Genomic DNA, 18918 nt, shown 5'->3' with positions numbered 1-18918 from the left:
CTTGCAGTGTATCAGTTCTCTGAAGGAAAGACATTACTCTGTTGCAGCATCTTTTCTACATTCTTAGAACAGATTTCATTGAGTTTGGAATCCAGCACTGTCCAAGTCCAAGGTCCACATTTTCTTCCCTCCTCATAACAGTGTTATGACTTTTAGAAGGAAAGCTTTCTGAAGCAAAAGTAAATTCACACAGATGTCTTTGTTCTGTTTGTAAATCTCAGCATCATTATGTGATTAAGTAGGGGATAAAAAGAAAACTTGAAATTATCCTTTTCAAAGAGGAAGAAATACAGTTCAACTAGAAACACAGTATTCAACAGCTTGCACTTTCATCCTGGCATTTCTGACCTTAGGTAAATCTCTATTGTTTCCTCTTCTGCAGCTTGAAAGATGGACTTACTTTTAAAGCAGTTGTTTACAGTGATTATCCATAAAGATATTGCACCTGTGGGTGCCTCAGTATGACATGTAGAATTAATGGCTTTCTCAGTTGTCAGTGCTCATTAAGAAGATTGTTCAGAATATAAGCAGTTGATGTATTCTGTTTTTTTGATCTCTTGTGGTGGATTTCAAAGCTGGATTGTAAATTCAAAGCAAATATAGCAAGGAAAAAGCACAAGATTATTTTTATCACAGTTGTAGCTGTTTTGAATTACTGAAACATAAAACCATGTCATGTTGCACACAAGTATTAGGGCCAGCACTTTCCTAACACTAAGCACCAAGCAGCCTTGCTTCATCTTTCTTGAACAGGCCTGTTACAACTTAAACTCATTCTGCAGAGGCCTCCAGCCTATCTCTAATCTAGGGGAGTAGAACCCTACAAACCTGATCCCTCCAATTTGCTTTCATCTGTTTACAATTATTCAACCAGTGTTCTCCAGTGGGGTGGGGCTGGAAAGGCAATCCTACAGTGACCAAAAGGACAACGTATGAGGGGGTTGAAATCACAAGCCTAATTGTTTGTGAAGCTGTAGTATATTTCTACCCCTCCATGGTGCTGTGCAGTGTGAATTGAGCTACCGAGGCAAAGGGATCATCAGATAGTAGATAGGCTAGCAAGATTCTCAGCTGCAGCATGCAAGGTGTGATCCATTGCTACTGAAATGGCCTGTTGGCTTGTGATTACTGCGCAGTATTCAGACAAGGAGAAATGTCTCTCAGCCTGACTCGCTGCTAGATCAGTGTGACTCACCTCTCAACAGGGTTGAAATGATAAGAACTGCCTTTCTTTTTCACACGAGGCATCTTCTTCCAGGCAACTATCTTCACAAGCTGTTCTCATGTTTGCAAGGACGTGCATTGTGACTGAACACACTCTGTAGTGTGTAAGTGCACAGAGGTGTAAGTGGGCCCCAGGGAGACTAAATGTCTGCGTTGTTAAAAAATGTCAACATGATGCATTTCAAGGACATTGTCCTGCCATTGTTTCTTTTCCTCCCTTTCCTCCACAAATCTGTATTCATCTTTCTTTGCAACTTTGGCTGCTGTGGCAAGGAATGAATATGCAATAAGAGGCCAGCTACCACTGTGGGACAAGTAAGCCAGGGAAGAGCCCCAGACTGAACTTGTTTCCCCTGCTGTTACTAGAGAAGCAAGTAGACAATGCTGCTACAGAACGGGGTCATTTTTTTTCAGCTTTCTCTACTCACCCCCCTTCCTGCTGCCCCTGAATTTTCTGCCCTAGCAGTTGCAGGCAAAATAATGAAAATACTTTTGTTGTGGATAGAGAGAAGATAGATGGGGGATGCAGGAAGTAAATCTTTTGGGAGACCTCAAAGGTTTTACCAGGAAAGTTGCTTTAATCAGTTGCCAGTTATTGCTAAAGACTAGCAGCCTGTAAACGACAGTACAAATATGGCAAGTCACAGTTGATAAGACTACAACAAGTTATCACATTTACTTTCATCTTATTCCAGGAACACGTCTGGGATTGTATTTAGAAGCTCATTCCACTTGGTTTTCAGAAACTGAGAAGCAAAACCAAATTAAGCTTGTCTGACGGGTAAATAATTGAGGAGAGGTGAAAACTCTCCTGTTCACCAACTTTAGGAACAAAAGCAGAAACTTTCCCAGAGCTTCAATATGCTGTCTAGGCTAGAATTGCTCACATTTTAGCTGTTTAGACTCAGCATACTCTTTTTTTTTTTTTGTCTCTCTAAAGTTTAGTATCTTAGCACATTTTCACAGCAACAACTGGATTTGGAAAAAACCCACCACAAAAAAAATGACATTTAAAACTATTGTTAATTTCACAGGCTTGTGTTTATAAGTTGCTGAACTGTGTTCACTTTCATTTATTTAATTAAAAAATGCTAAACTCACTTCTAGTAGATGAAAATGCATGCAAAGTTACTTAGAAGAGGAATTTGTCAAAAGAAATGCTTTTATAATAAACAGTACTTTTAACTGAACTATAAATATAGGTAAATATCAAGCTATTTGGTTTTTATAGCGGTGAACTAATTTTAGAGAATCCACAAGATCAAGGCTTTGCAAACACTCTGTACCTTCCTTTCAATTCCTATTAATATTTCTATTATTATTACTAGTATATTTTATTTCAACTATTAAACTGTTGTATCTCAGACCACGAGTTTTACTTTTTTTTTTCTGGTTCTCCTCCCCATCCCATCGGGTGTAGGGGGCAGTGAGCAAGTGGCTGCCTGGAGTTCAGTTGCCAGCTGAGGTTGAACCACAACAGCTCTTTTTGGTGCCCAATGTGAGGCCCAAAGGGTTGAGATAAGGGCAGATCTGACTAGAGTGTGTTAAAAGTTTGTGAAAGTATTCATCGTATTGGTGTAACAGTCACTGGTCACAATGTTGACTGATCTGCTCTCAGAATAGCTATTATTGCTGTGGGTTGGGACACCTTACTTGCTTCTTGTGCTGTTTGTGTGTTCTGGTGGCTGGATCAAAGGTATCGTTCAGCTGTGACACTGATAGTGAGACCAACTGGGTATTTGTAATCATCATTGCTGTTATCTCTGTACTTTGGGTGCCATCTACTGGAGACTATTAATAGTTACACTTTCTACCTTCTCGGGGACCCAACCTACTTAGGAGTCACTTTCCCTCATCTTCCCCTTCTCCACCAAGCTCCTAACAATAGCATTTAAGAATTTTGAAAATTCTGATATCCCTGGGGTGTTCAAACCAGCATGTTCCTATTGCCCAGAACTAGCATGTTTCTGAATGTGGTTCAGGTCTTCTTTAGCATTAAACAACTATTTAAGAACATCACCCAGAGATTGACCCCCATGACAAGCACTGTGGCTACTCCAGCCCCTATGACAGGCCTTGTAGCTACTCCAGCCCCTGCCACAAGTACTGCAGCAACTCCAACCCCAGTGACGGGCCCTGCAGCTACTCCAGCTCCCATGACAGGCACTGTAGCTACTCAAAACCAGTAACAAGCACCAAGGAAAGGCTGCAAGACCTGAGACTATTTAGCCTGGAGAAGACTGAGGGGGACCTTAACCATGCCTATCAATATCTAAAGGGGAGGTGTTGAAAGGATGGGGTGTTTTTTCTGTGGTGCCCAGTGACAGGACAAGGGGTAACGGGGACAAGTTTGGAACACAGGAAGTTCCACTTGCACATGAGGAAAAACTCCTCTCCTGTGAGTAAGGGAGCCCTGGCACAGGCTGCCCAGGGAGGGTGTGGAATCTCCTTCTGTGGAGGTTTTCAAAACCCACTGCTTGTCTTCCTGTGTGACCTGATCAAGGTGAACCTACTTTAGCAGGGGGGTTGGACTAGATGATCCCTTCCAACCCTTATTATTCCATGATTCTGTGACAGGCACTGTGGCTATTCAAATCTCAGCAACAGGCCCTGTGACTACTCAGACCCTGGTGACAGGCACTGCAGCTACTCAGACTCTGGCAACAGGTACTGTGGCTACTCAAACCCTGGTGACAGGTGATACAGATGAGCAAGAGAAAACAGACCCATCACAAGAACAGGAGGAACAGGCAGAACAAGAGATAATCACTGGATCCCTATCCTTATGTGATCTGTGCAGAAAGATTTCAGCCATCATCCAGGTGAGCACATTATCACCTGGCTGCTCTGATGCTGGGATGAAATGGCCAGTTACCAAGAATTAAGAGGGTGGGGAAGCCAAGCAGCTGGGATCCCTTTCTAGGGAAGGGGGCATTAACAAGGTGACTGGAAAAGGCACATATGCCCTCAGCCTCTGGAAGTGACTCCTGGCAGATGTGAAGGTAATCCATTCAAGGAAGATGTTATGTATCACCCAGGCAAGTGGACCACTATGGAGAGAGATATCCAGTACCTGAGGGAATTAGCCATCAATGGTTTATTACAACCCAGACAACAGTTACCCACAGATCCAGAAAAAGTCTGATGCATGTGATCAACAGTGGAAATTTTTATGGAATGCACCATCATTGTAAACCGACTTATTGGCAACACTGGCCTGTAAAGACACACAGAGAACAACAGTGCATGAAGTGGCTCACCAGCTCTGCTATTCCTGCTTACAAGGTCACGCACTGCTTCCTCCAGGTGCCGGAGCCCTGCACAGGAGACAAATGGTGATTTGGATTAGGGAAGCTCTTAGGAGGAGAAAATCTCAGGCATGTCTGTTTGTTTTACTTCTGCTGATTTTAAGATCACTGTAGAATTTGAAATCCCCTTCTAGAGCCTGTAAAACACTTGTTGTAATGTTAAGTATACTACAAATGATGGCAAAGAAGCTATTTTTCATAACACTGGTGCAGTCTAATATAGCTTGTACTGAGGCATGTTTGGCACCTTGCCTCTACAAAAACTGAATCAGAGCCAAAGTGCCTGTGCCTATTTTAATTGGCTGTATGCTTTTAGTAAAATCTTATAAAGAATGACTTCCAAAATAATTAATAAAAACACACCTTATCTCTACAGTTCTTCAATGACTATGAATACTTTAAAAAATAGGATCATATGACTATTCTGTTTATGCAATGGGAAGGAGGAAACACAAAAAGAACCAGTGACTTGTCCTATACAACAGCACTGCTGGGAATGGAAACCATATTTTCACTAATGTGGAAAAAACTGCCCCCATTTAGCTTAGGTGTGAGTTGGGTTGTCACTGGGTAAACAAGGCAAGGCTCCCGCTTTGAGTGAGGTAGACATTTTATGACCATTTTAAGTCATAAAGCAAACTGCAACCTTTGTCTTGTTTACAACAATCATCATTTTACCCAAGACAATCACATCAGCTGCAGTTTGTGAGCAAAAGACCTCAGTGTTTTACCTCTACTTGACAAAAGACAATAGGGTTAAAAGACCACAGAAAAACAGTGAAACTAGTAGCAGTGAGTCTTGGAAAACTTTTTTATTGCTGTACAATTATAGCAATCTTGAAATTGCATCATTTGAAGTGCAAATTGCTTTCCAAAATCTCTTTGAAAGCCAGTGAGTTTCTGACGTGAAATGTTTACTGAATGTTTTTTTGCCAGGTGTCCTTGGTTACTGAGTTCGTATTATTCTAATTAGCAGAAATGACAGCAGGAGGGTGATTGAGAGGGCAATACAAGCGATTTCAAGGGTGCTGAGAATTTTTGAGGAAGAAACAAGACGTAAAAGAGAAGAACCACATATGCAGAAACTTTCGCATTCTACTGTTTTTAATCACAGAATGGTAGGGGTTGGAAGAGAACTCTAGAGATTATCCAGTCCAATCCCTCTGCTGAAGCAGGTTCATCTCAATCAGGTCACACATGAACATGCCCAGGTGGGCTTGGAAAACCTCCTGAGAAGCACCAAAGCTTGCATTGATGAAATGCTGTTTTACTTCGAGGTGTCCATTACACATACGTTCATCTTTTTCACAAACGCTGAAGAACGCAGTCTCATTTTCAATACCGGGCACCTTCAGCAGCTAAAAGCCCCTGTAAACGCCAATGGCGTTCTCCACAGAAGAGCATTTGCAGTATCTTTACCCCTTAAAAAAAAAATAAAGAGAAGCCCCTATTAAAGGCGGATTTGAACCTTACCTCACCGGCAATCGCGACGGCGGCGGCTCTGAGGGAGGCACGCGCCACGGCAGTTACCCGCCCCGCGCATGCGCACCGGCCGGACGGGGTGGGGTGAACGGTGTCGCCCCCTTAGCGCCTGCGCACTGGGGCGGCCGGAGCGGAGAGCACGGCGGAGGTGACAGCGAGGGAGGCAGGCAGAGGTGAGACTCTCCTTCTTTTCTTTCTCCCTCAGCCGCCATTTCGGGATGCCGTGAGGGAGATGCGATATGCCTTTGGGGCTGTGTGCCCCTGCCATCGCTCAGACCGGCAGTGCCCGGCCCGAGCGGTGGCGGGGACACACAGCCCTCGGGGCGGAAGGTGCTTTCACCCTGGCCGCCCTTTTAGCATTTCCAGCCCAGGATCCCAAACCCCTGCTCTGAATGCGTACCCTGACTTTGTGGGACAGACTCCTCACGGGACATCCAGAGAGGACAAAACTAAGCTTGGGGCTAAAAAAATATAAACACGAGAAAAAGAAACACGTCTCTCCTAGTCCGTGTAGGCGCTGGTGTTTAACTACAATACGTGTTCTCGAGTTTGAGGCTTTAAATGTAAATGACTAGTTTTTTTTTTTCCTCTCTCTGTTACATGAGTCCGTGCCGTTGTGCTGGATGTCAGTGTTCTTAAGGTTCCAGTAGTTGTACCGGTCTTTTGTAGATAACAGAGTAACTTTAGCTATTGCTGTTGCATCCAGTTCCACATCCCCATTTCTTTGAATATGTAACAGTGCTTATACTTTAAAGGCGTTGATATAGTAAAGAATGTTATCAACATAATTGAAGCATCATGCCCTTTGGATTTCACCTAGCTTTTCTAGACATCTCTACCTCTTAGGACCAAGGCTGAAAGAGGTGAGGACCATTACATCAGGATGATTGGATTGGAGGCTTGTGGATCGAGCTAATCACACTTTTTTTTTTTTTTTAATACCATTTCAATGCCATGATCATTTATCTGACCTTTGTATATCTGCAAATGTCACAAAATGGTTTCCCCAGTCATCACTTTAAGAATGAACCACCTAAGTAGCAAATACCCAGAAGGCTTCTGAAAGGGCTAAGGCTCAAAAAATAAACTGGACCTCAGAAATTATGAATACAATTCTAAATTCAATGATATGACATTGAATAAATTTGTGGTCAGTTGGAAGCATATCAGAAAGAATGCATTTCACATTGGTCCTGAAGGTAGAGGTGTATGAAAGATAACATGTCTTGTATTGCTTCATAATACTTGAGAAGGCACTTTTAAATGGGTCTTGTCACTTTCTCATGCAGAATCAGCATCATTTCATAGTTGGATTTGGAATAAACCCCTAGATAAAGTATGAAGGATGAAAATACAGAAAGGATAGGTTTTGGGTTTAAGATTCTAATATTCTAACTTAGGATATTCCAAGTCATTTAAGCTATACTTAAAAATGACTAAGCTATATGTCAGCAGTCTTATGTAATAAATTACAGTGAAGATTCTAGTATTTTTAAGCAAAAAGGCCCTGAGCTGCATGCTGTATTTGAGAATGTGCTTGTGTGTAACCACAGTATTGCTTTTCAGAGCCTTTGTGTACATTGAGGTCAGTGTCTAAATGTGGAATCTTGTATATGCATGTGTCTTTCAAGACTGAGGCTCTGTACTTGTTAATGTTCTTATATTACACCTTTTTGATAATCACAAAGTATGGGGGAAAAATCTGGTAACTTAGACTGCTTTTCAAGTTGGGGTTTTCTCGGAGTAAAGGGTAAGACAAACTTTGATATTCCAGTAAGGAAAAAAAAATGCAGTCCAGAACGAGGGGAGGAGAAAATTAGAAGTTGTAAAAAAAAAAAAAAAAATAGCCATAATAATTGTGTTAATCTCTCTTTTTAGCAGGCTGTATATCTAGGAAAATATGGCAGATCCTTGGCAAGAATGTATGGATTATGCAGTTTCTTTAGCAAGGAAAGCTGGAGAGGTAAGTACAAACTATTTATAAATAATATTATTTATTGAGTCTAGTATGTATATTTATTGAGTCTAGCTTTGGGAGGAGTTTGATGTTGGATATTTTGTCAACGACATAACAGAATTGTTCAGTAATGTTCAAGTTCAATGTTGGATTATTTATGGCTTGGTTAATTTAAGTAAAAAGCTTCACATTTTCTTTGCACCAAAGCCCAAATAGAGACTAAGGAGTATCCTTTGTTCCTTAAATTAAATTTCTTTAAAAAAAAAGAGTTCTGAATATTGGTATACAAAGAGCACTGCTGTTTTTCCACTTAATCTGCATCTGTCTATTATTTTACCACCTGAAAAACGGTTGGCAGTCTTTCTTGCTAACACGTCAATCAACTTCATGTAGTATCTTGTTGTTGGCCCAAGATACCACATTATGTTCTCCTCATCAAGAATGCTTTACTTTTGTAAATAAGCAGCATCCTTTGCAGTGGCAGTACTTGGCCCATTTGTGATCTAAGATGACTTAGAGTTTGCACATCTTGGCAGAGACTCAGCATAAGAGTCGTTACCAAATGTTCAGTTCTTGGTAGCTGGGCTTGGTACATGTGAATGCTGTTGCAGCCAGACAAGATGACACATGTACTGATTCTGTCCCCTGGAGATGCAGTCTGCAGAACATTGTCCCTGCCATGGGCTCATTAAAGTCTTCTCTCAGAAAATCTTTCTAAGTTAATAGTAAGATAATTCTGTGGAGCTTTCATGAGGCACAGAGTCTTGCTTAAACCGATTCTGATAGTTTTAAGATCATAAATGCAGGATCTGGCTAAAAATAGGCTCAATCTTAAGTATTTCATTGTACTCTAGTATTTAAATATTTAGCCTTGTATAGTTTATATAGCTTAAATCTAAACTAAAACTTGTCATAACAAAACAGATCTCAGTTTCGTGTGCAGTGCATCTTCTTTTAGTACTTAGATTTATGGTCATGTAAAAGTCTGTGCTGAGTAGGGATGGGAGGTGGATACAAGGATAATTCTCAGGTCCTGCAGTTAAATCCAGGTTTTGTTACTGCTTGTGTTTGTGTTTCGTATGTGCAGTGTTGAAAACTGCAGTAAAAATGATACTCAAATTTTTGGGAAAACAAATATTTTCCAAAATATTAATGGAGAAAGGTGGTTTTTCTTTTGTTAACAGATGATCCGTGGAGCACTCAAAGGAGAAATATCTGTTATGACTAAAAGCTCACCAGTAGATCTCGTGACAGAAACTGATCAAAAAGTAGAAAACTTCATTATTTCTTCGATAAAAGAAAAGTATCCTTCTCACAGGTATGGCTTCCTATGAGTACACTTTAGACAGAAGGGGAGAGGTGACTGGAAGAAGAAAATGGGAAGTTTATGGTTTTGCTTGATAAGATTTCATTATGATTGGTGTGCTGGGAAGCTACAGAATTCTCCCTTATCCTCAATATTGGAAGTATTTTAGAGCAGTAGTGTGTTGAAGTTTTGCCTAGGGCTGTAGTAACAAAACAAGGTGTCCACAGGGTCTGCTAACATGAGTTTAACGTTGCTAAACTTGAGTTGAGCCAGCTGTAAATAACTGCTTGGTTATTTGTATTGGAGAATTGAAGGTAGCCCCAGGGAACCCAAAATTCTTGTCTCCTGTTGGCTGTTGAAACTAACATGCCTTTGGTGTCTGTGCTGGAGGGGTCCCATGGTACTGAGGCAACTTTGGTAAACCATACAGTTTAAGAACATAAAACATACTTAAAAGAAGACTGATTCTGAGTAACTCAGTCTTTCATACAAAATCCTGATTTTTTTATTGCTTTTTTTTTTTTTCCCCTCTCCGACTACCCCTCTTCCCCCCTGACATAAATGTATTCTTGAAGGGTGAATTTTATGTGTTATACTTGTATGGGACTTTCTTTCCCATTTTGACATAATGACTCAATTTTAATACAACTCTCTTAAAGATGATTTGCTCTTTTTTCCTTGCATTTTTTTTTGGCATTTTTCATATTGTAGCTGTATGTGTGAAACGTAATAGATATGCATAGGATCGGAGCAATGGAAGGGATGCAAAATGTCAGTAACCTAAACAGATTACTGTTAAGCATACAGACTTTGGGAATGACCTTGAAATAACAGTTTCTCTGACACCAGTAAACATTTTAGAACATTTTACATTCATTTTATGTTAGATAATTTATACCAAATTAGACATACTGATACTGAATTTCTTTGTGAAGATCTGCTGCTTTTTGGAAACATACTATTCCTTTCTGAGCAATCGTCTTCACTTCCATAGTTAATAATAAAACTCCTGATCAATATTAAAGGGACATTATTTGTTTAATCTGAGCTGTGCATTTTACATGTTTGTAGAGGAAGCATGTGTTTGATGCATGCTTTTCATAGGTTGAGTAATATGTGATAAATTTAACGACATCCAAAGTCATAGAAGGGAATTCTAGCCGCTTAGACTCATCCCAATAATTTTGCAATTCAAAACAATTCCATTAGCAGTGAAAGCTGTGAAATCTCAGTTTCTGTTGCACTGTGCCTTGTGTGTCCCTAGGATTCAGTATTATGGTTGAGTGTATACTCTATATCATCTTCAGAAGGAGCTCTGGTTTGGATTTCATCCCTTTACCATGTTACCATTTTGTAATTCTTATAAAACTAAACAGTTTTGAGACTAACAACTTTCTGTCATATTTGGATTGAAAATAGACTACAAATGTAGCAGTTTCTGCAGTGGTCTAACCAGATTCACGTGACCACAAAGGCTTTCTTCAATTAAAATTTAAGCTAAAAAATAGTGGTTTCAGCACAAATAAGCTGAAATATGTCAATAGCTACAAATGTTCTCACCAAAATTTGATGATACTATTACTGGAAGATGATTAAAACTTCAGTGTTGTGAGTGCTAAATTCCACTAATGGATATTAAAACATAAAGTTGTGTTCCTCACATATTGTGCATACTTCTGGCATGATGGAAGCTTGGTCAGATGTGGTTGGTGCTTTCCAAATAAATTATGTGTTTCTCAGCTTTTTATGTAAGATCACTGGTGGTACAAAAACCTGCCTTTCACTTTAAGAATTTTAACTTCAAGGGCAGTGTTGTGATTCAGACATTTTAAACAATTTCTTTCTATCTTTTAAATGCATTTACTACTCTAGCTTCATTGGAGAAGAATCCGTTGCAGCTGGCGAGGGCAGCATTTTGACAGATAACCCTACATGGATTATAGATCCCATTGATGGAACAACCAACTTCGTACACAGGTTCACCTTTAATTTATTTATTTTAGCAACTTCCACTAAATACCTTCTTTCTTTCTCTGATTTTGTGAAACTAAGATTTTTTTTCACTTTTTAAATTGCTTTAAAAGAGATACTATGAATTTATTAATAGTTAGAAATTGCTGTTTGCATTTATTGAGAGCCATTGAGGAGTTCCTGTAATCATTTTAGTATTTCTGTAAGTATTCTAATAGTCTTGCTCTGTAACCTGTGGCAGTTGTTGCCTTGACTGCCAAAGATAGGTGGCCAGATTTTAACAGTAAAGCAACAGAACTCAGAATTAGGAGTTGCAGCCTCTTCAGAGATGTGGTAACTGTTCCAAGTGCTGATTTCTAAGAAATTTCAAATTAATTGGGACATAAAGTCCACTATCATAAAAGAAAGCAGACTATTACCAGGATTGTCTGGGATATTTTGCACCAGGATGAGAGGAGAACTTTCAGCATAATGCTGACTCCCTGTTCCTTCTGTCTTTTAAACATGGTAGATTTTGGCCCTTATGAGCTTTTCTGAGCATACTTCATTCCAAGCTTGAAGTGACTGCTGCTACATGTGCCACAGCTTTAAACAGCTGTTGAATCCTGCTGCATAATATGTTTTAAAAGCTATAAGAACTAATTCTGATGGATTACAGGTTTTGGAACTGCAAATTTTGAGGAGTAAAAATAATAATAATTAAAAAACCTAATTGTTTGATCTTTATAAACTTAGACTGAGTTGCTGCTCACCATGTCCTATATACTGCCACTGCCTTCAGTCTTTGCTCTGCATTCCTCCTTCTCAGTGCAATACCTGTCTTTCTCATTGATGGAGAAAGTAGAGGTGGGGGGAGAGGTGACTTGCTTATTTTAATGAAACTATTTTGGCCAGCTTGTTTCTTCTGTAGAAGATTAGAAGCATAGAGGCTTGCTTGTATCCTTTGGCTATGAAATGACAGTCCCTAAGCTACTAACAGTTGTAACAGGATTGACAGTCCCAAAGCTGTAGCAGATATAGTTTCAGTGGGTGAAAACATTTGGATTTTAAATGGTAATCGGTGATGTTGTGTCTATTTTCGTGGTAAACTGTGGAATTTCCCGAATAATACTTTCTATATAGTTCAAGGTTATTTTTGAGATTAATATTACTGAGCATTGTTTTTATTAAGAGTAAGTGTGGTAATGAAAGAAGCATAGTATCTTACTATAAATTAGTGAAATGTTTTGTTTTGTAGGTTTCCATTTGTGGCAGTTTCAATTGGCTTTGTTGTAAACAAAAAGGTATACTTTTTATTACTTAATATCTAATCAGTCAAAACCAAATTAATTCCTTGTTGCTAGTTATAACTAAGATCAATATTTTCACAGTAAATAAGAAATAAGGGAATAAAAACCTCAAGATATCTTTACATTTTCTTGCAGATAGAATTTGGAATTGTGTATAGTTGTGTAGAAGACAAGATGTATACTGCCAGAAAAGGAAAAGGTGCATTTTGCAATGGTCAGAAACTTCAAGTATCAGGCCAAAAAGGTAAGCTGAACTGAGTAACTTTCTTCTAGTATTTACAGTCATTTTGAAAATGAGGCATCAACAGTTTTAGACCTGGTTATACTCCCATTTCTTCCATCATAGTTTTGTTTTGCAAAGGCAGACCGTTTTTTTTGGCTATGGATTGTTCAGTTTTGAGAAACAGCTTTTGTGTTCTCTTTGATGCATCTGTGATCTTTGCAAAATCAGGACTGAACAATTGAAGATTTTATTCCTGGTGTATCTATATCTTGTTTTTTATTTGTTTGGTTTTAATTCGCCATATGTCTGTCATCCCTCTGTGGTTGTTCTTTAAAATCTGTAATGAGTCTACCGACCAATTCAGTTTTTCCTGGTGTAAACTAATGGTGTAAATCAGTAAATTGTGCTTATATACTTACTATCCTAAGTATATATGTCAAGTGAAATCTACACTTAAATTGGGACCATTGAAGGTCTGAGGACTATTCTAGTTTTTATAGCAATAGACATCAATTAATGTATATGCACAATTGAACCAGATCATGCTTTGTTTACTGTATTTTATTTTTCCATCCCATTTTCCATGTAAGAACAAGTTTATGCATTCAGTAATGTAACATTTGTATTAAAATACCTTACTTCTATTCAACCTTGTAAGAAAGCGATGCAGTAAACTCTGCTAATTTCCATTACTACTTAAGTTGTACTGTTGGAAAACTGAGGTTTTGTTTCTTTTCCAGACATTACAAAGTCACTTTTGGTGACAGAATTGGGATCAAGTCGTGATCCAGAGACTATAAAAATAGTACTTTCTAACATGGAAAGACTTCTCAGTATTCCTATTCATGGGTAAGACACTATCTTTTATAATTAGTGATAATATTGTAAATATGTAGATATGATAATTTTTAGGAAGGATTAAATACATTACATATGACACTTTAAATGTGAAACGTTATTTCAGTGTTTTTTGTCTAGTACCTTCAACAGAGAAACTCTTAAATGTGTAGCGAAACATGTTTGGTTCTGTAGGACTAACAAGCATTGTATTTACTAGTTAAAAAATGAAATACAATTTTATATTTTGTTTTCTTTTTTTCAGAAACACAATGGGTAAAACAGTATAAGCTGAAGCTTTGTTACCTTTCTCAGTTTCCTTTCCCTACAGTGGTGAAAATCATTGGGATTTTTTTAAGTATATCAGAAGACAAAAGTAGATCTTTCTTTCCTTTTTCGACACCATACTTTTTTTCATTTTTCCAAGGTAGTTTAAATTGTCCATAAACTGCTCTTATTTTGGTGACATTCTTTGCTTCTCCTCTAGATAAGCCACAGCCTACATTTCTGCAAACCCTGTTATGGCTAAAGGTGGTTTCCATATGAAGTTTTTTTGTTACTCAACCCTACTCGTGTTTCTGATCTCAAAGGGAGGGATGTAGTTTTGTGTTAAGGTTCTCAGGATTCTTGTTTTGAACACTTAGCATGTAGATCTTTGTCTTTCAGTCTTCTGATGTCATTAAAGAATATGTGCTAAATCGTAAGTAGGGAATAAATTTTAGGTGTATTATTAGTTCAACTTTTGTGTTTTATTTGTAAACAATTAATTGAGACTGGAGATTATTTGTTTCTTGCAATAACTTAGCTGCTATCAGTTACAGTTTAATGTACATTTTACTGATAATTAAACAAGTGTGATTATTTTTACAGGTCACATGTACTTACTAAGAGCATAAACATTTTCAAAAGAAACTGCAGTTTGTAACACAAGGGTTTTGATGAAGTTATCCAGACCAAATTTATGCTGTGTAATTTACTCGTGATTCATACTGTTAGGGTTTTTTGCAAGTCAGTGATTCTTATTGAGGATCACCAAAGAAACTAAAGTAACTTGTTTTTTCAATGCTGAGAACAGTCTGTACTCTACTTGAATTCTGGTATTCAAAAAGCGTAGTAGAATATCTGATAGTTTCATAGGTAGATACCTTCCATATAATATGTTTTAAGAAGCTGTATAAGATGTGTTTTCACTCTAAAACAAAATTAACAAAATTTATAAATGTGATTTCTGGAAATCTGTCACATATGGAGAGCTCCTGAAGCTATTTAAGGAAAACTTCATTCCAATTTTAGTATTTGTTTTGCTGCAGCATTCCATCGCATTTACTCTTGCTCAGTTTGCCTTGCACGTGATACTTATGGGTTCTCTCTGCGGTGTACACAACCATTGTGACTTTCTGACAAACTGTTCTTAGTTAAAAAAAACAATTCTGTCCCCTTTAGGATTAGAGCCGTTGGTACAGCAGCTGTGAACATGTGCCTTGTGGCAACAGGTGGAGCTGATGCCTATTATGAAATGGGGATTCACTGCTGGGATATGGCAGGGGCTGGAATCATTATTACTGAAGCAGGTGGAGTACTGCTCGATGTATCAGGTAAATACACAGGCATGTGTGATACTCCAAGTAGCTAACTGGGAGAAAAACATAGCTGAAATGAAAAGGCATAGAGATTTTCTAATCCTCTTTCCAAATTACCACTACTGAACAGAGTTCCCCTTCAGTTTGTAGACGGTCAACATGTTCTTAAGCTATGAGATAACCTTTACTCCCTTGGCTGAGCACCTGGAAGAGTGAAAAAAAGACAATAAATGTACACTGAAGAGAATTTTTCAAGTTGCGTTTTTGTGCAGAGGCAAAAATTGGTCCTAAATAGTAGTGTGTAATTTACACTTGATTTTTTCAATGCTCATTTTCTTAACAACTTTTAAATTTCTCGAAACATAAGGTAGTTACTTTGCTTGCTTTTACTTCTAGGTGGGCCGTTTGATTTGATGTCTCGAAGAATAATTGCAGCAAGTAGTCAAGCTATAGGAGAGAGAATAGCCAAAGCACTTCAAATAATTCCTCTGAGAAGGGATGATGCAACTAACTGAATTCCAAAACTACACCTTAAATGTAATTATATAATGTCTCATACTCACACATGCTGGTTGTTCTACACTTTAAACCTGATAAAGAAGTAGATAAATAACCTTGAATTTGATAAAAAGGCAGATATATAGATTGTAGTCTTTCAGTACTGGTGTGACTGCTAAGTAGTGTTTTGAGACTGGACCAACATTCTAAGTAAGCTTTTACTTTTAAGTATTATATTTAATGTCATGATTACATACAGATCTGTAGAAAGAAGCAAATGCATACAACTAATATTTTGAAGTTTTATACTATCCTCAAAGGCATAGCAAGAGACTCTTTGATGTACAGATAAGTAAAAATCTGTAGTTCCTCAAGTGACAAAATAAAATTCCGTATCTTAACACCACATCATCACATCTGATCCTGAATCCCAAAAGATGAAGGCATTACTATTTATCCAGTCTTTCTCATCTGCTGTTTCTTTCAGTGTCATCAGTACATCCATTTCCTTGCCTTGTTACAGTTTTTGTAGAGATAGTTCACACATTTCCAAACATTTTTTATTTACTTGTAGTTTTGGCTCTAATTTAAAGCCTTTATTACTTAACTGTCATTGGTTGTGTAGTCATCATTCTACCTTTCTTATGATAGATGAACACAATCTCTCCTTTAGCCTCTTGTGTGGCCAGTACGCTTGAAAATTCATTACAGTTGCAAAAACAATAGTTATTGTGCCAGAAAACATGTGTATCTCCCAGAAATATGTTCTTAGCACACCTTCTGTCACCCATTTCACTTCCTCTAAATTAAGATTTGTGTGATTTGCAAATTTATCTTGGCAATTATGATTCTATTTAATTTTGCCTGGGTTTTCTCCATGGATGAGTGTTTCAAAGTCTAAGGAATGATTTAAAATCCCAGAGTAACTCGTGTCACCCATAGTCCAGGTTTTCTTCATCGTTTTCTGTAAGCTATGAAAGCAGTGTACTGTTCAATTATTACTCAGTGAATGCACTGTAAAAAAAAAAGATTTAACTGGGGTGAGTTTTCAGACTGATTTTTCCATGTCTGTAGAAGTTTCTTAAAGAATGTTGTCTCATTGGTGATCCAGTCAAGACACAGCAAAGCTTTGGAAAACCTGACTTGTACTGCTGTCCCACTGTTTTTATTTTGGAAAATGGTGTTCTGTATCTTGAAAATTTCAACAGATCTCCTATTAAGTCTTTTATAGCAGTTGATTTTTGCAGGTTTTGCAGAAATAGTTAATTTCAGCTTGTGTCTGATGCCAGATGATTAATGTTACTGAGATCAGTCTGCTATTTAAAGGTCTTGTTAAAAAGTCACACTTAGAGTAATTTTACTCTGGAAATACCCATTGACAAGAGTAGAAACCTTTTGAGCATTTCATTGTAACTTTGTTGTATAAATGATGTGGCATCATCATTATTTTTGAAAACTGTCTACTGTACTATTTCTGTGGCTTTTGTATAACAACTTCTGCATAACTTTTTTAAACTGATTTGTTTAAATGGAGACATATGTGAAAGAGACATGTCTAAAAAATACTTGAGATGGGAGAACATGTTCAAAATAAATGTGCTTTAGCAGCAGCAGCTTTAGATGTGCCTCCTTTCTTACCAATTGTCAAGAGTACAATGCTGGCGCCCAGCAGGCTGGATTTGTAGGCTTCAAACTTTCTCCAAGTTGAGCGCTTTCTCTTCTTGGCCTCTGATGTACATAAAGTTCAGGTAAGTTGGATTACTTACCTACCTGCAGTAAGTTTTTAGAATGAATATAGCAACACCTCCCCATGAGATCATGATGATTGCATCTCCAACCTCAGAGCTCAAACTTTACGGATTAACTTGCTCATGATTTGTTTTGAAGGACCATCAGCTGATTGAAACATGTAGCTTTCTCACAGGTTTCCTAATAGTGCTCTTCTTGGAAAAATTCATATGAATTCCCCATTTTGGCTCTCTTGCATTGGAGACCATACTTAATAATTTTTTACTCTATAGATGGCAGCTTTTATCAGTTATCTGCTTTCTCTTTTAATTTTAGTCTCAGGATGATCAGAACTCCCTGTTGTTCGCTATTTGATAAGCATTATCTTCTCAGATATCCGTGACCACTTTTATAATGTGAAAGGACAATGAAATGCAATTATTACATTTAAAGGCAGTTTCCTTTTGATTCTGTGCTAGCCTGTAACTTTGGAATAAAATTTTGCAATAAAACAGAGGAGTTGTGATTGTTAGGTAATCAAAATGCTTTTGAGATACTATAAGTGAGAGGTATAGTCCCTGAACATTCAAAACAGTAAATACCTGGGTTTGTTGGTTTGAATGATGGAGCATCGAAGATTATAATTTTTGGGTTTTTTTTAAATAATTTAAGTAGTGCTATATTTACAAGACAGTTTTTGCTGGGCAATGAAACAATCAGAAAGGAAAATAGATTACCAGAAATTTAACAGATACATTGTCAAATTTAGGTTGTAAATACTCCTCATGACAGCCTCAACAATCTAGTATATGCAAAGCTTTCTGACAGCTTTTCAATGAACAACCCAGGGCTTCAGCTGGCAAATTCTACCATCGTTTGAACCTCAACTCTGAGTGAGGGACACTCTGAAGTGCAAGAAGGAGGAAGTCAGGCAGGCAGATTCATCAGCCTGAGAAAGTTAAAAATTCTGAGAAATTCCACTGGAAATTTAAGGACCAGAGGGACAAATTTAACCAAATTTTGGCTTTGGGAATTTGACTGAATGGTCAATCACCATAGTTGCTGCAGTGCCTACATGTTCCTATGCAACCTGATATAGGTTGACCTGCTTCTGCGGGGGGTTGGACTAGATGATCTCTAAAGGTCCCTTCCAACCCCTACCATTCTATGATTCTAGTGTTGCTCTTAACAAAGGTCTACAGAGTGGAAGTACTGATTTTTAGCCCAAAACTAAAACAATCAGTACTACAAAATAGGTCATGTGGATTTTTAGCATGAATATGTATGAAAAAGGGAAGGCAGCTTTAGTTTCCTATCCTGGCTATCGTCTCTGTTCACCAGCCCTCTCCATTTATTGATCTGCTGAGAGTCTGTGATTGTTTTCTGTGACAACTTGCAAGGCTTTGCGCCTTCTTCAAAGCAAGGTGTTCCAGTAGAATCAATCCTTCAGAGCTTTTTCCAACGTGAAATATTACCAAAGACAAAATCATGAAGCTTCAGGCTCTCCTCCAGCCC

General features: G+C 38.1%; 1 protein-coding gene across 2 annotated transcripts; it reads left to right on the top strand.

Moving 5' to 3' along the window:
• The first annotated feature begins 5997 nt into the window (after window positions 1-5997).
• IMPA1 (inositol monophosphatase 1) lies at window positions 5998-17285 on the top strand. 2 transcript variants are annotated; one of them, XM_061994903.1, is made up of 9 exons: window positions 5998-6187; window positions 7896-7977; window positions 9156-9289; window positions 11150-11254; window positions 12486-12531; window positions 12673-12781; window positions 13501-13609; window positions 15041-15192; window positions 15574-17285. In XM_061994903.1, exons 2-9 carry the CDS (start codon window positions 7915-7917, stop codon window positions 15690-15692), a joined length of 837 nt encoding a protein of 278 aa, XP_061850887.1. In that variant the 5' UTR covers window positions 5998-6187; window positions 7896-7914; the 3' UTR covers window positions 15693-17285. The 2 variants fall into 2 exon arrangements, with proteins under 2 accessions (XP_061850887.1, XP_010198576.1); XM_010200274.2 differs by having other exon boundaries at window positions 7893-7977.
• The last annotated feature ends 1633 nt before the right edge of the window (window positions 17286-18918 follow it).

The sequence above is a fragment of the Colius striatus genome, chromosome 4 (assembly GCF_028858725.1).
Source record: "Colius striatus isolate bColStr4 chromosome 4, bColStr4.1.hap1, whole genome shotgun sequence".
Lineage (NCBI taxonomy): Eukaryota > Metazoa > Chordata > Aves > Coliiformes > Coliidae > Colius > Colius striatus.
The sequence above is the reverse complement of the archived record's forward strand: the minus strand, read 5'-3'. Positions and strand labels throughout refer to the sequence as shown.